Genomic DNA, 15,775 nt, shown 5'->3' on the forward strand with positions numbered 1-15,775 from the left:
GTTGGAGGGTTCAAACTGGACCTCCAGAAAGTCTTTCAACTGATGAGATACTGGGGAATTTTCAAAGTGATGAAAATTTTAGTTGTTTGTCAAGGAAGTAAACTGGTAAAAGCAGTAAGTAGATGTCCTGTGAAAAACACTCTTGCATTGGCAGCCAGAACTGATTGGATGCTCAAAAGGATGTCTGGTTTTGTAGCTGCTGCTTTGCTGCTCAGAAGAAGAGGTGGAGGAGAGGGAAAAACCGCTCACATGACTGTAAAGAGATAATGGCAATGGTTTAGAGTGCACCTTGTAACTGGCAAAATGGAAACAGATGGCTTGTATTTTACAGAGTGGAGTAATTTCACCCTGAAGGATGTTCAAAGTCATGCAAAGGGAGTGCTGCTTGCAAATCCCATTATCGATAAATGGCTTCTAACGGGATTGGTGCTGCTTAGTCTTTACTGTGTTTGCATATGTGCACACACATATACATGCACAGCTTTGAAAAGGCCTTTCCTGGGTTCAGCTGCTTTCATTAATGCCAAAATAATTTTATATTTACTGGTATGTAACTTTTTTCACTGGAATTTGTAAAGGAATTGGTACCTTCTCCCCTTGGTTATTCTTTTTTGAATGCTTAAATGAAAAGGCCGTTTTCCCCACCATCAATAAATTTGTTACTGGGAATAGGAAAGGTGTTTTCAATTACAGCTGGCACTTCTGAGCCTTCCACCAGGGTCACAGGTATCCTTGGGGGAAAATCAAGCACATAATAGATGGGTCTGGCTGTACATTGAGAGAATGGATGAGATACATTGTGCATGAGTGTATTATGGTACCCATATATTAACATGCAATCTCAGTACTGTGTTCATTCTTATAGCAGAAGTAAAGGGGTGCTCTTCATAAGCTAGGGCAAAATGGCTGTTGTTGCTATTGTTATCACATTATTTATCTCCTTTATTGCCCTGCAACCCTCCATATAGAGTAAAACCTCCCTGTGTTGGGTGCTGTACAACTGAGGAACAGGTAGATTGCTTTTCCACAAACTGCTTACAGTTTCAGTGTCGGACATTTATTCTTGCTCGGAGATGCCTCCCTGTTAGCTGTTACCTTTTTTATTCTACTCATTCCTCTGTAGCAAAACAGTTCACGTTATAACATAGCTGCATTGGTTCTGCTGCGGTCTGGGGGGGTCAGCTGTGCAAAAAACAGAGGCCTGAGCCTCTGCATGTAGGAAATGTAGGATGTGAAAAGTCATCGGATAGTGGTAATGTAACCTAACGATAATGAGGTAGTCCTGAATTGGCCTGGTTTAGTTGAAGTTTCAAACAATCAAGAATATTTTCAGTGTTGCTAAGTAAGCACTGGAGCAGCCTGTATATATGTTCTTTTTTTTTTTTTTTTCAATAATGATTTATTCTGTTATTTAGAACAACAGACACAAATACTATATAAGCTGTGCCCTGAGGTGAGAGCCCTTCTGGCTCAAACCAAAACATCGGCCACTTGCGCTCAGGGCGCCTGACTTAGAGCTACTAAGAGAAGAAGTAGGTCCCTCATATTTGGTCTGGCCCTGTTTCCCACCAGGTAAAAGGTATTGCCCGAAACCAGCGTGTCCCAGCATGACCCTGTTTTGGATAAGAAGCAGTTCAGATAACCAAGGCCAGGCACTTCCAGTTCCTTCCACCTGCTGTGACCTGCCAGTCTTGCTGAGCGCAGGGACAGAATTTGCCTCTGCGGGTGGGTTTCATCTCTGCCAGCCTCCCACAGACATGCCCAGGAAGCGATTAAGTGTTCTTCTGCATCGCAGTACAAAGGGACAGGCCAACATTAACCGTGATGGATTTTTTCCCCTTGTGTGCACAGACCCTTCATGCTTCTGCCACCGCTGATGGAGTGGATGAGAGTGGCCATCACCTACGCAGAGCACCGGCGCAGTTTAACTGTGGACAGTGATGATATCAGGCAGACAGCCCGATTGCTCTTACCTGGACTGGACTGTGAGCCTCGGCAGCTAAAGTATGTGGACTAAGTTTTATAAGCAGCTAAAATGATTCTAATTTATTCAAATATTCTTCTTACTACATTTCATGGAAGCCATGTCTCAAAATGCTATTCAGGTGATGCCTTTTTAAACTTTCAGTGTTCCAAGAAATAAAGAACCTTTGGCAAAACACAGCCCTGGGGTAGAAAGATTTTGTCTTAGACAAAAGTTACGTAGAAAGAATGAGACAGAGAAGGGTTGAAATACACGTATTTGGTTTGTTTATGCCTCAGCCTTAATTAAAATATTTTCTTTGCTTTTTGAGATTGCTCAATGAAAAGTATCAGTACCTTTTAAAATCTTTCCCTCACATGTATATTAAACAAGGATTTTTAATTAGCTAGGTTCATTAGTACGTCGTAGGTATCTTATTTGGGTTTGTAATCCTTGAAGTTGTTGTCTTCAGCACTGGTTTTGATACCAGGGTTACCTCTTGAACTTTAGTAAAAGGTAAATTCTTGTTTCTTGAGTGGATTTTGTCCCCCATATACCTTTGGTTAAATAGGTGGGCAAGACACATTAATAACAATAAGTAATACTTTTATCATGCCCTTAAGTGATGAAATGATCATCTGAAAAGATGATCTTAGAATTATTTGTTCTGAACAATAAAAGCAGCAAGAGGCTTTTAATTAGGACTCCTGGATCTGGTTTTGTTCCTTTTTCTCCTGGCAGCCAAAAAGACTCTTGCTTTTTGCTGCATCTCTCTCCCCATTTGTGAACAGAAGGGCAACACTTCCACAACTACCCACAAAACCTACCTCCAAGCTGAATTAGTTGGTGAGTATGGTGGTGCAATTAGATGACTGGAAGGTTTTTGTTGGCTGCAGCTGACTTCTAGCCTTGGTCCCAGCTCAGTTCCTGCCTTTCTCCCAAGACATGGTCCCTGACCAATGGAGGTGCTGCCAGTCTTTTCAAATGCGAAGTTAAGCAGGGGATCCTCAGCAGTTATTTAAACTCCTTGGCTTTGGACTGAAAGAGAGCAGCTGAACGTAGACTCAGCGTCCATGAAGCAGGAGTTGTACACTTAGTCCTGGAACACTTTTCTTCTCTCTTTTCTCTGCCAGCGTACCTGTGCTCTGTGTCAATTAAAGCACAGGCTACTCTGGCTTATGTGTAGGTGGGAGGTGCTAGTGTAGGCAACTTAGTATGAGGTAATTTTACTGATGCACCTGATGCTTGCCAAAACCTTTGAAATCCTTTGATGAACAGTACCGCAGAAGACTAACCTAATCACAAGGCTGAAATCCCTGGGAGAGAAGTTGTGCTGGAGAACAAAGTGCAATTAGTATAAACTGAAATTCAGACCTCTAGTATCTCTTCTCTAACACGGACTGCTTGGGCAGTATAGTCTTCCACATCTCTTTGTGTCTTAATGGCTGAAGCCTTCTAACATGATGCTCCCAGTTTATGTTTGCCAATTTATAAACATCTTCACCTGTACTCAACTGTGACTGGTGAAATGACAATATAAGTGGGAAATGCTAGATTGCAGAGAACACTTTTCTTTTTTACCAGTAGTTACAGTAATAGTTTACTGCTTATGAAACTCAGAGAGGTTTTTGAAACCCAAAGAAGCTTCTGCTTTCCCTTTCCAAACTCGAACCTCAGCCTTATCCCTTGCCCTGCTCTCAGGGCTCTGGACCCTGCCATGTCTCCCAGTCCACCTCCAGTTCTTCATTTTATCCCCTGGGCAGAGCTGGACGTACCTGGGACCTGCTGTCTGGACAACTGCAGGAGCACAGGTTTTACTCTAGGAAGCGTGCAAGACCTTGCCTCTCTTTTCCTCAGGATAGCAACTCACACGTGGAAAACTTACTGTGCTTACAGCTGCTACACAGCAGTTGTACACGTGTGAGCTCTCCCTCACGGCTTTTGGAGGATGCTTCAACTTTTAGCATGCTGTAGAAAATGCTACTTTGCATCTATCACAGAAGAGCATGCTGTCAAGCCACTGCTACAGAACAGCAAGTATACAGGAACTTTTGCATGGGCTGAGCCTGCAGGTCCCTCAGGAGTAAACTGCACAAATTGTAACTTCGCATTCTTGTGCCTGAAGCAGACTCTGGCAGCTCTGCACCAAGAACCACAGTCCAGCTTCTTGCTGGGTCTTTCTGACAGCCCTGTGCAACCGTTTTGTTTTGCTGTTGGCTTTGCAGGGCTCATCGGGGAGTTGTGTCCCCCCCATCCCCTGAAATAGCACAAAACCAGGCACCATCCATTCCAGAATTCCTGTTTTCTGAGGTTTACTGGATTTCAAGTGATGTTGTTTTACTTTTTTTGGCATAAAATTATTATTATTGTTGTTATTAAAAGTCATTGCATCATATTCTGCATGATCTTGTGGCATCACAGTACTGCACCGGCCACCTTACTAGGACAAGATTATTATCTGGCTAGGCTTAGCTCTAGGATTTCTATATGTCTAGCATTAAGCCTCTGGCCTTACTGTTCTCTTGTGCTCTCTTCTGAAAGTGCCCATCTCTAGTACCTGGGTGCTCGAGAGATCTGATCAAGTCTTTGTACTCAGCTGCCTCAGAGAGACATATTATTTGCAGATGGATCTCCAAAGAGCTGGTGACTCCAAGACTGTCACTTTGCTTCCCTGCTGACTGTTCCCCAAACCATACCCCGATGTAGTTCCCTTCTGAAAGCAGCTGGGGCGAGATGCTGGTTTCCCCTGTACGATGTGACCGGTCACCAGTCTGCGAAGGGATCTTTGTTAACTCAGCATCCTGTTCACAGCATCTGCTCACCATTTGTCATCCACCATCAGTGCACGTTCAGAATCATTAAAAAAACAACCAGCTGAATTAAAACATGAATAAGATTCATCTTGAATCTTCCACATGAAGTGATGAGTGTTTTACTTCTCTGGCAGGCTGTACCAAGTTCCCAGAAGAGGTTAGCCCCCTTGAAAGAATCTCATTTTTCAAAGGAACTTGGCAGGCTTATATCTCACTCACACAAGAGCCTGTGTTGAAAACCAGACAACTAGAAGAGAAGGCATTCACCCTGAAATAACATCAAAGGGCTGACCATATCTGTGCCCAGCTCAGAGAGGAAACACCTCCAATTTGGCCATGGCTCCTTCAGTGGAGGAGATACACTTCCAGGTTTGGAATCCAGAAGTCTCTGAGCAGATAACCAGAAGAGTTACAGTAATCCCCTGGCTCCTTCCAGATGAGATAAAGGCCATTTGATGGTCATCTAAAGAATAAGATAACAGACCCTCATGGAAATGATTATGCTCTTCCTTTTATTGAAGCATTGGAAACAAGTTGAGACTGTTCTGCTATCTAGATTTGGTTTTGATTTTTATTATTATTTTTATATATTTTTTCCCAGAAAAGAGTAAGGATTGTTATCTTTTTTCAGAAATGCTTTTTTTTCTCCAAAAACACTAGTTAATCTGTTAGTGTAATGGTTTCATCCTAGAACCACACTGGTGTTTTGTTATATATACTTTTTCTCCACTTCTTTCTCCTCCTGACAACATGGTTTTGTATCTGTTTGATAGACTCTCCTATAATGAGCTGAAAAATACAAATAGGACATCCAAAAATATATACAGCTAATTATTTAAAGCAACTGGAGTTTTATGCAGGGGGAGGGGAGTGAGAAGCAGAACTAAGGAAACCTGATTGCTGTGGGTTTGCAGCAGCCTGAGATGCTGGTGCAACAAGCAGTGTTCCAAGGATGTTTTCTGATGAGGTTTCTTTACTTGGACACCTTTTATTTTTTTTTTTTTTTTGTCTGTTCAGTGTTTACATGAATTTACTGTCTCTGTCTAAGAACTGTAATTTCTATCTCTGGTATGAGTGGAGTGAGCCAGATTTTTTTAGAAATGGTTACACAGCAGGTAAGGTATATGATAGGCAAACTCATGAAAATTCTTAACACAGGGATAAGAAAAAAGGGAAGAAAAAACACCAATCAGAAATGACTTTGTCCTTCACAGACCTGAATGCTGCTTTAGTTCCTTCCGGAGACTGGATGCCAAGGCTGCTACTGAAAAATTCCAGCAGGATCTGGGTTTCCGAATGCTAAACTGTGGAAGGACAGATCTGATCAACCAAGCAATCGATGCACTGGGACCTGATGGGGTTAACACCATGGACGATCAGGTATGTGTGTAACCACACAGCAGCAGTTCTGCATGAGCAGGGTGTAGCTCTGTGCCTGGGATGGGCTGTCTGGGCACTGATGGAAGGCGGGTTAATGTGCTGGCTGCGAATGCCAAGTCTGATGTTGCCTCAGTGCTGAGACGATGTCAAAACAAAGTGGGCTTTGCCCGTGACACTCTTCTGGTTCAGCAGCCCGAGCGCAGCCCGGGTCGGCGATGAGTGACCCGAAGGTGTGACTGTCTGATGGCTCTCAGGCGCAAAGTGGGTCACGTGCTCTGGGTGCAGTGTGGCGTGTAAGAAGCAGCACCGAGACCCTCAGAGGCATTAGTACCCGTCAGTCTTAGCTTTGTTCAAAGTCCATCATGTCGATGTGTCTGTTCTCTCTTCTTTACCTGTTCCCTTCTCAGCTACATGGAACCACAGGGATTTGGTGGTCTGGGGAGGTCTTTAGCTACTTCTGCTGTCAGTCCCGTCAAGTAACAGCAGAAGCTGCTCTCCAGGGCATTGCTCAGCCCATTGAATTAGGTTTAATTAAAAAAATAAAAACCAAAAATACCCTTCATCCAAATAAACACTCATTATAGCTGTCACAGCAGTGAAAATGAGCTGTCATGTCTCAGAAACAATAGGACATTTAGCGGTAGGAAGGATTTACGTTCAAGCACAGAGGTTTTCTCACAGACAGCATTTTACTGCAGCAGCATTTCAGACCAAATTCTGAAGCTGGCACATCTTACAAGGTACTTTCCACCATCCTGCAGTTGTAGAGGAAGTGTGAACATGTAAACAAACACAAGCAGAAACTCCTCACACACAGGCTTGTATTTAAGTATGTAGTTGCCTTTGTCACATATCCGGCGCAAGGAGCTTTGTGCTTGCAGAGGTGGGGGTCTCGCATCGCAGGGGCCCTCGCTGTGCACTTGATCAAAGTGACAACGGTAGCAGATTCATATTACAAGGGCTGCCACTTGCTTCCTTGATTTATTTTTTTCCAAAGTTTTTGCCGTTCCTGTTTCTGTAGCCGTGAGGCCTCTGTTTTCTCAAAGGAGATTATTTTTACTGTGAACCTTGTTATCCCAACACCAAGACACTGGCCCCAAGACCATCACTTTTCCCTGTGAGGTATTTTTTTACCTCTTGTCAACCATCAAAGAGCTGTTTGGCTTTTTTGTTCCAAAAGATCCCTCATTCTGTGGCAAGTTGTTGGGAAGTTTGAGAAGTTTCTGCTGTTGCTTATTTACTGTCTCATTATCATCCTATTGATGTCATCCTCTAGCCAGTCCTCTTGGGAATGGGGGAAACATAGTGTGCTGGTGGGTGGCTCTGGGAATGCTGCTTTCCATCTCTAAGCAGTGTTTTGGCACTGACCAAGGAGAGCAAGGGAGGCTTCCCCTGGAGACATTGTTGTTCTGAAATTCTCCACTTAAGTGATTCTGGAGCAACTTGTGTCTGCTGCTAAGCAAGTGTTCTCCATTGTGCTACCCGTCAGAGAGAGTTAAATCCAAACTCCATCAGTGCTTCTCCCGAAGCTGGAATATGAAACCAAATCTGAGTTTGGCACCCTTCACCCTTCCTGTGAAGGAATAAGCCAAAGCCAGTAAACCCAAACTTGGGAAAACTCAAGTGGGCACAGCAACCAAGAGCAGGGCTCTGTGTCCTGTTGTAGCACTGAACGTTCAGCACTGGCACCTGGTAAAGCCAAGGTGAGTCTTCTGAACACATTGGCAGTAGGCAGCACATCTGAGGCATCACAAACCACCGCTCACCTGGCAAGCACAGCAAAAGTTCTGTTGCCAGTCCCATGGCAGACAGGACTGTTGAACTACTTTAACATACAGGCTTTAGGTCCAGGTTCGTGTTTTGAGCGCTCTCAGAATGTGAGCATGTCTGATGTTGAGATGTGTGTTCAAAACCACTTCTGTGTGTCTGGAGATATTTTTGGAGAGAGAGGGTATGAACTCTGAACATCTCTCCAGAAATATGAGCTTGGAGCAGCACCCTGTATCCTCTTATGGTGGGGACCAAGCAGCACTCTGGTTTCACAGGATTTGAGGTGCTTAGGAAAACAAGCTCTTCCCTTTGCATACTGGGGCATGAGCAGGGAATGCAAAACTGGTATTAAAAATAATTTTTAAAAAATAATAAAAGGAAAAGTTTGTACAAACATGGTAGTTGTAGAGCCCTGACTATGATGGTAAATACAGGCTTGTGCTTGCAGACCTGAGCTTTGAACAGGTTAAGTTTACCTGTCTGTAATGAGAGTGGATCCTCCTAACCCCCTCAAAAGCCAAAACCCGCCCCCAACACATCTTTGCAGATGTAACTGCCTCAAATGCAGGAGGATTGGAATTGGGGCTGTTTAGAAAAGATACCGATACGTCAGAACTCTTATGTGAGATGTAATTCTGTTTTATGATACATGTCCATCTCTAAAGATGAAGCTGTATCATTACACAATGAGCAGCAGAGATGCTGCCTGTGAAAAATTCAAGCACAATAATTAAGGTGGGGGAAAGCTGTAGAATGTGAACAGGAATAGATTTTACTAGGTCGTTTCCTTTCTGTCCTTGGCAACTTCTGGAATGAACTCTGTAAGCAAGGCTCATTTCTCTTGTAATTCATCTCTGAGTTGTCATGGTTTGCTGGTTAAGCAGAGAGAGGGAGAGATTTATTGAATTGAAATGCTGAAATATTGTGGCAAATAGGATTTTAGCAGTGGGAATAAGTTGCCAAATAAATTCATCCTGGGTATGTTTGTGTTGTTTTATGCTTTTGATTCATCTGGCTACAAATGATCCAGTAAATGGTATTTCTTTTTTGGCAGCCTTGAGAAAGCTCAAGACCTGTGGACAATACCTGGCTGGGGTTTTTGGTGATCCCTTTCAGATTCTTGCAATCTTGTCCCCAGATGTTTTGTCCACAGTGTTTTCTAACAGTAGCCTGTTGTGCCTACTCTGCATAGAAACCAAAAGGCTTTGAACATACACGCACGCTGCTCCTACCCACGTGCACATGCACACACTTACATATGATAAGATTCAAACTCACTGTGACAGCTTCACAGTTGATAGTATACCTATAGGAAGATAACTTTTTCTTTTTCTTGTTCCTGAAGGGTATGACCCCGCTGATGTACGCCTGTGCTGCTGGAGATGAAGCCATGGTCCAAATGCTTATAGATGCTGGAGCAAATTTAGATATACCAGTGAGTAATGGAGGTGGAGGATGCTGTCCCTGTAATTATTCACCTGTAAACTAACAAGAGCAGTTGTTGAAATCTCTCTTAGCAACTGAAGGCTTAATTTCTGGAAGCTTCTGAGCAAGGTGCTTCCTTCAGAAACCATTGCTTCGGGGATTTGGGAGGAGGGAGAAAACCTTCAAACCCTCATGGAGTGCTCAGTGGCTCCAATTAGGATTGGCATTGGCAAGTCTGATAGGCATGGTGAGGGCGAAGGGGGCTTCTTCCTGCAGGAGCTGCCACGAGGAGAAACCAGTAAGCCCATTAAAACGGCCCAGGGGACCAGAGAGAGTGACTAGGATTCTCTAAACAGTGTAAGTTACCATTTCACGGGGCTGTCACTGCCAAAGAGAAAAGCAGGTGTAAAGCTGATGTCAGACACATGCTGCAGTGGTTAGTGACAACCTGGTTTCGTTCTTCCAGGTTCCCAGTACCTCTCCACGATACCCATCAGTCCACCCCGACAGCCGGCACTGGACGGCTCTTACCTTTGCCGTGCTACACGGGCACATCTCTGTCGTTCAGGTAAGTGGAGCAAATCCCCTGGTCAGGAACCTTTACGGGGGGCACTGTAAGCTGCGTGCTGGGCAGCACCCTTGCCATCACACCTCTCCAGCACTGGCATCTCATGTGCATTTTGGTGGAAGCCACCTAAAACCAGCGGAAAATTTGCATGTTTTGAAAGTGAGGAGAATGAACCCATGTTTTTTTTTAACTTGGAACTGTGACTCGTTGACCTAATTCCGAGCAAGGCCTTGATAATGAAACACAGGTCCTTTCCTTATTTTCCTTTGATTTCAGTCTTGGCCCAAGGCTCACCACCTCCAGAACAATGCTGCACAAATATTTCTTTGGTGTGAGATAAACTAGTGCTTCTGGTGGTGTGGTTACAGGTAGACTCCTTCCGACTTTAGATGTTAATGGGTTTATTGCATTTACATGTGCAAAAAAGTTAAGCATGTGCTGATTTCTGCTCTAATGGCAGCAAATCATCTGCACCTTCCCTTGTAATCCCTGTGGCTTGAATGAACAAGGCTTAAGCCACTGTGGGAGTTGAGCCTCTCACATGCTCCCCCACCCCCTTTTCTGGGAATTAATGGAAGGGGCAATGGGGTGTCCTGGAAATCCTACCTGGACATCAGGTGGAATTCAAAACCCATCACAGCAGATATTCAATTGCTGGTGAATTTAAGGGGAAAACCAACAACAAAAAAATATGTAAACAAATGGAAGCTGCCCACACTTTTTTTTGTGTACATTTGTAAGTGATGACAAAGATTAGATTCCACCTGCCAGGGTGGCCTTGGGTATTACAGAGGTTGGGCAGCCCTAACTTCCACGTCAGATAAGAGCGTCCTTCTCCCTGGAGATGCAGCTCCCCTTGCAGTGCATTGCCCACAGTGTTTGGGTTTTTTTCCTTTGGTTAAAACTTCTTTTTTTTTTCCCCATTTGGCCACTATTATTAAAAGGGTCCATGTCGGCTTTTACTGAAATCAGTGTATGAAATCACCTTTCCAGTTAATTTCCACCACATGATACATCACGGAATAGCTGGTGTGTCCAGAGAGAAACAAAGCAGCCAGTGAACAGCAGTTGTGCTCTGCAGAAAGCTCCACACTGAAAATGTGCGTGTGCATGCTGCTTGTGCAAAGGCCATTGCCAACTGGTGATGGTTAGATGATATAGCCAGCTGAGAGAACCTCCGCTGGTGACGCACCTGTGGGCAGGGCTCATCCTCCCTGTGCGGGAGAGGGGCAGCACCCACACCCTGGGTGCCCCGATGCTGCCTGCCAGCAACTACCTGGCCACAAAAAGTCCCTTGCGACCTTCTCCCTTCAACAGGGAGAGGGCAAATTTGCCTTGCAAGGTGCATTCAGTGAAAGCAGGTGTTATGTGTGATAGATCAGTGCAGTTTACACCGAGACTGAGAGGTACGTTTGGCCTCCAGGACTAATTCCCTGGAGGAATGCCATTTCCTGAGCTCAACATGAAACTAAATGATTTGGACTTCCTGTGCTGGAGAGAAGCTCTGATGGCAGAGCTCTGTGGAGCTGGGAAATTGCAATTGCAAAACCATGTTTGTGGAGATTAAAAAAATCCCAAACCAAGTAGGTGATGTTCTCCAAGCTGCCATCTGAGCACCTTTCCAGCAGAGACTCACTCCTGAAAGCACAGTAAAGCAAAAGACAGTAAGAAAGCACTAAGTTGACAATCATGTGGAGACTTTAGCCTTAGGCTGAGAGAGAAATTTGCCTTGCAATAGATAATTTGCTTTAGCCTTTGAGATGGTCCCTTTATGCCTGTGCACTCTTCACCATGAATGCACTGGTGTTCCCTTCTAACACACAGCTTCTTGTTTCATCTTTCTGAATTGCTCTTTTCTCAACTCCTTGTCTTTCACGTGTCTCTTGCAGCTGCTCTTAGATGCTGGTGCCCACGTCGAGGGCTCTGCTGTTAACAGTGGAGAAGACAACTATGCTGAGACCCCTCTTCAGCTGGTGTCAGCAGCAGGTAAGCTCGGTGCAGCCTCACCATGCTTGTCTCTTGCTGCCAAGGAATAACCACAACCGACTTGTGCGCGCGTCCGGCGTCTGTAAAATGCGTTAGGAGACGCTTTGCACTGCAGCTGAAGGCACCGTGGGTACAGTCAAGATACCAAATGGGGCACAATGAGCTGGATGCTAAAAAGTCAGCAGGTGTTTGTTTTTTTTCATTTCTAAAACACCAGCAAGAACCCTGCCTGGGTTGGTAGCAGGTAACAGCTGTTGTCATGTGGCAGGAGCTTGATGGGTGCTAAAATGGGTGTCTGCTTTTGCAATCCCAAGACTTACCTCCAAGGTAAAGCTGACTGGAATATCTCCTTTGCACAGGGCACAGTCAGGAAACATAAACCAACTACTGTCTAGTCTGGGCCTGTCATGAGTCGAAATAACTTCCAGATGCAAAAATTAACAAGTTTGTATTCAGCCTGGGGAAACATAACTGCTGCAGAAAAAAAAGTATTGATTTGCTAAATACAAGTAAAATTCTGCATTTCTTGTACCTGTCGTGAGAAGAGTTTAGTATTCTGAGGGCAAGTCTGTGCTGGCCTCAAAGTACCTGTTGTTTTTCAACACCTTTCACCTCAAACTGTTTTTACTCTTTTTTCCCCTTCATTTCTTTCTGCTTTGGTTTGTGCATTTATGAAGACGAATCTCTGGTGGTTCTTTGCCAAGCTCTATTGAGAGGATAAAAACCTGGCCTACTCCCCTCCCAGTGACAGATGAGACTCACTGTGGTGGGTTTCTTGCCCCCACTCACTACTACATCTAATAAGGACGGTGGAACAGAGGCCTGGCTGAATGTGGACTCCACTGCTATGCTTGTTTACAGAGTGGTTTTAAGAAGCCGTGGTCAGCAAGTGCAGCATAGAGCTGGTCCCTTCTGACCCCCTCTGTTAACCGCATCCACCACCTGACCAGCAGAGACTCCGGTCCTAGTTAAGACTGTCTGCATACATCTGCTGGTACATACTGAAAGCACCACACCAGTTTAATTCTCATTTCATTGTGCCTTTAACTAGTTGTGTGTTACCAAGTAACTGAAGTGACTCAGTTTCTCACTTGAGCTGTTACAAGGCCTAACACATGCTTGGCAGGATGCTCCAAAAGCTTTACTTGGTGGCATAAAACCTGCTGGTACAGTCTGTCCATTACCAGTCCCATGTTACATGCTTTCAAAGAGGCAATAGTCATGGAATCATCATTATATTTCTATCCATTTTTTCCTAGGGAACTACGAGCTGGTCAGCTTATTGCTAAGCAGGGGTGCTGATCCACTCCTGAGTATGCTGGAAGTCAATGGTATGTCCTCGTCACTTCATGAAGACATGAACTGCTTCAGTCACTCAGCTGCACACGGGCACAGGTAAAGCTCTGGTCGTGGTCAGAACAGGTCTTTTTGCCTAAGGTGGTCACATGTGACTTCTTGCATGTCTTACACCCAAATCCCTGGGGGTGCAGGTCAGAAGATGGCAGTAAGACCCTCCTGATAGCAGCCCCATCCTGATGTAGGTAGTATTGCCGTTAGTGCGTTTTGGGGAACCAAAGGATTCTCTAAACTGGTAGTTGCTCTCTGGTACTTCCCTTTGAGAAAAAGAGCACACAAGACTTTCAATATTCAGCATCTATAATGTGGATAAAAGGCAGGGACAGAATACAACAGAAAGATCTTTGCTTTTTGCCTGTTCTCTCACTTGCTGGTTTAGCTCTGCAGCACTGAGAGCGAGTAGGAGATGGTTCTATGACATGAGTGAGCAGATGAAGTTCAACCTATGGGTAGTTCAAGAGATAGTGGTTTGTGTTCTGAGATGGAATCCAGCCCCATTCAGGTGGCAAAAATAGGCCGTGGCAGAATTTGCTTGACTGCATGCCTGGTATTTGGATGGCTCTCCAAGACATCAGTCACTGCAACACTGAAAATCCAGCCTGAGCTTTCTTTCCAACCCTGTTTTCAGGGTAGTTATTTAGAAATAAGACATTTCTTACAAACTCATCCAGAAAGCTGCCTGTCCTCAGGAAAAATGTTATCATAACAAGCCAATTAAGCCAGCACTGAAACTGCCCGGGCAGGTGGGCCAAGCGATACCCACAGGGTCTTGCAGCAGCACCTGCAGTCGCAGCTACCTTGCGGGAGCACAGCTGTGCCAGACCTGCACCTCCAGGTACATCCCACAGCTGGATACACCACAGAAAAGTATCCCAGGCTCACAAACCCTGCAAAGCCGGAATGGCCTAATGCAGTTATTCACAGTGTAAAACTACACAAGCACCATTCTGTTCCCAGCTCTGTTCCCCTCCCACAGCCTTCTGCAACATCTACCATGCAGACTGTGAAATTCAAGGCTCGTTCTCCAGCGGGGTAGGGCAGGGTGATCCTGAAGCCCCAAATTAGCATTTTTTCTAGCCATACCGAGTGGTGTGAGTGCAAAGAGAGCACCAGATAGTGGCACTTCAGCCTGAGAGAATCATAGAATGGTCTGGGTTGGAAGGGTCCCCAAGGATCATAGAGCTCCAACCCCCCAGCCACAGGCAGGGCCACCAACCTCCAGGCCTGGATCTACATAAGGCTGCCCAGGGCCCCATCCAACCTGGCCTTGAGCCGAGTGCTAAGGACTTGCTGGGACCGGGAAGGGCTGTTGCAGATGGCTCCAGCTGTCCATGGGGACACCAGTGATGTGAGCTTTCAAAAGTGGTGGCACACAAACAAGAAAGCCTCTTTCTTGCAACCTCTGTGTGAAATTCCAATCAAAAATAAAAACCCAGTAAAAACATTTCTCTCTGGATTTAGTGATGCAGATCTATCTCTTTTTATTTTTTTTAATGGTTCCTATTTACTGGTACAGGAAGTGGGACTGACTAAAACAACATATCAGTGCTCAAAGATGGTCACACAGGGAACCAGCAAGGGTCCTAAAAGACCCTCTCTGATATGTCTTACTTCAGAGCTTAAGACATATCCATGCTGGGGGCTGGCAGAAGGGAGCATGCTTCTATGCCCAAGTATAGGCTGCAGTAAAACCCAGCGTGTCCCAACCTGGACCTAAGCCCTGGTACCACCGAGGTACAGGAGCAGAGTGTCTCTCCTCTTCTGCCCTTGCTAGCAGAGCATCAATTTCCAGCACATGGTATAGGGCAGGATGAGCATTTTAAATGCTGCCCCAGCTGAGCCAGCTGTCTGGCTTTGGGAAGGAAATAATTCCCTTATGAATCCAGACCCCTAAACCCAGACCAGTGTGGTCCTGTCCAAATCATTGGTATTTTGTTTATTAAGTGATATCTCTTCTTCCTCCTCAGGAATGTTCTGCGCAAGCTCTTGACCCAGCCCCAGCAGCTGAAGGGAGATGTCCTCTCACTGGAGGAGATTTTAGCTGAGGGTGTGGAGAGTGACACCTCCAGCCAGGGCAGCTCCAGCGAGGGGCAAGTCAGGCTGTGTAAAACACGAATGAAGGCTCTGCAGGAGGCCATGTATTACAGTGCCGAGCACGGCTACGTAGACATCACCATGGAGCTCAGGACACTCGGTAAGGTGTTTTCTTTAAGCATCACACACATTTAAGGCATGAAAAGCTTTTCTCCCTGACCCTTTCAATTGGAGAAGGTTCTGTAACCCCAACTGCTGAGCTTATTAAATTAGACAACTAGTTTCCATAAAGTGTTTAAGGCTGCTCACAAATTTTTTCGAATTCCCACTGATCTGGGGCATCCCTCACTTTTGGCTGGATCCTCTGTTCCCCAGTATCAAAGGGCATGTATCATTGTCAGGTACTCTGACACCTAAAATTCAGTGTTAAAGAGGCTGGTCTCAAACACCAAGCTAACATCAGAGATTCAGTTGTTTAAG

At 45.1% G+C, this 15,775-nt stretch overlaps 1 protein-coding gene across 1 annotated transcript in view; it reads left to right on the forward strand.

Moving 5' to 3' along the window:
- The window catches only part of ABTB2 (ankyrin repeat and BTB domain containing 2), a gene marked incomplete at both ends in the record, with an annotated part of 126,210 nt that overhangs the window by 103,685 nt on the left and 6,750 nt on the right, over positions 1–15,775 (forward strand). The window contains 7 exons of the mRNA XM_084263789.1: positions 1,852–2,004; positions 5,991–6,156; positions 9,272–9,361; positions 9,818–9,919; positions 11,809–11,905; positions 13,165–13,300; positions 15,229–15,455. Coding sequence (XP_084119915.1) covers positions 1,852–2,004; positions 5,991–6,156; positions 9,272–9,361; positions 9,818–9,919; positions 11,809–11,905; positions 13,165–13,300; positions 15,229–15,455 — 971 coding nt within the window. The remainder of the gene's footprint in view (positions 1–1,851; positions 2,005–5,990; positions 6,157–9,271; positions 9,362–9,817; positions 9,920–11,808; positions 11,906–13,164; positions 13,301–15,228; positions 15,456–15,775) is intronic.

This window comes from Gallinula chloropus (genome assembly GCF_964237585.1).
Source record: "Gallinula chloropus genome assembly, chromosome: 4".
NCBI lineage: Eukaryota > Metazoa > Chordata > Aves > Gruiformes > Rallidae > Gallinula > Gallinula chloropus.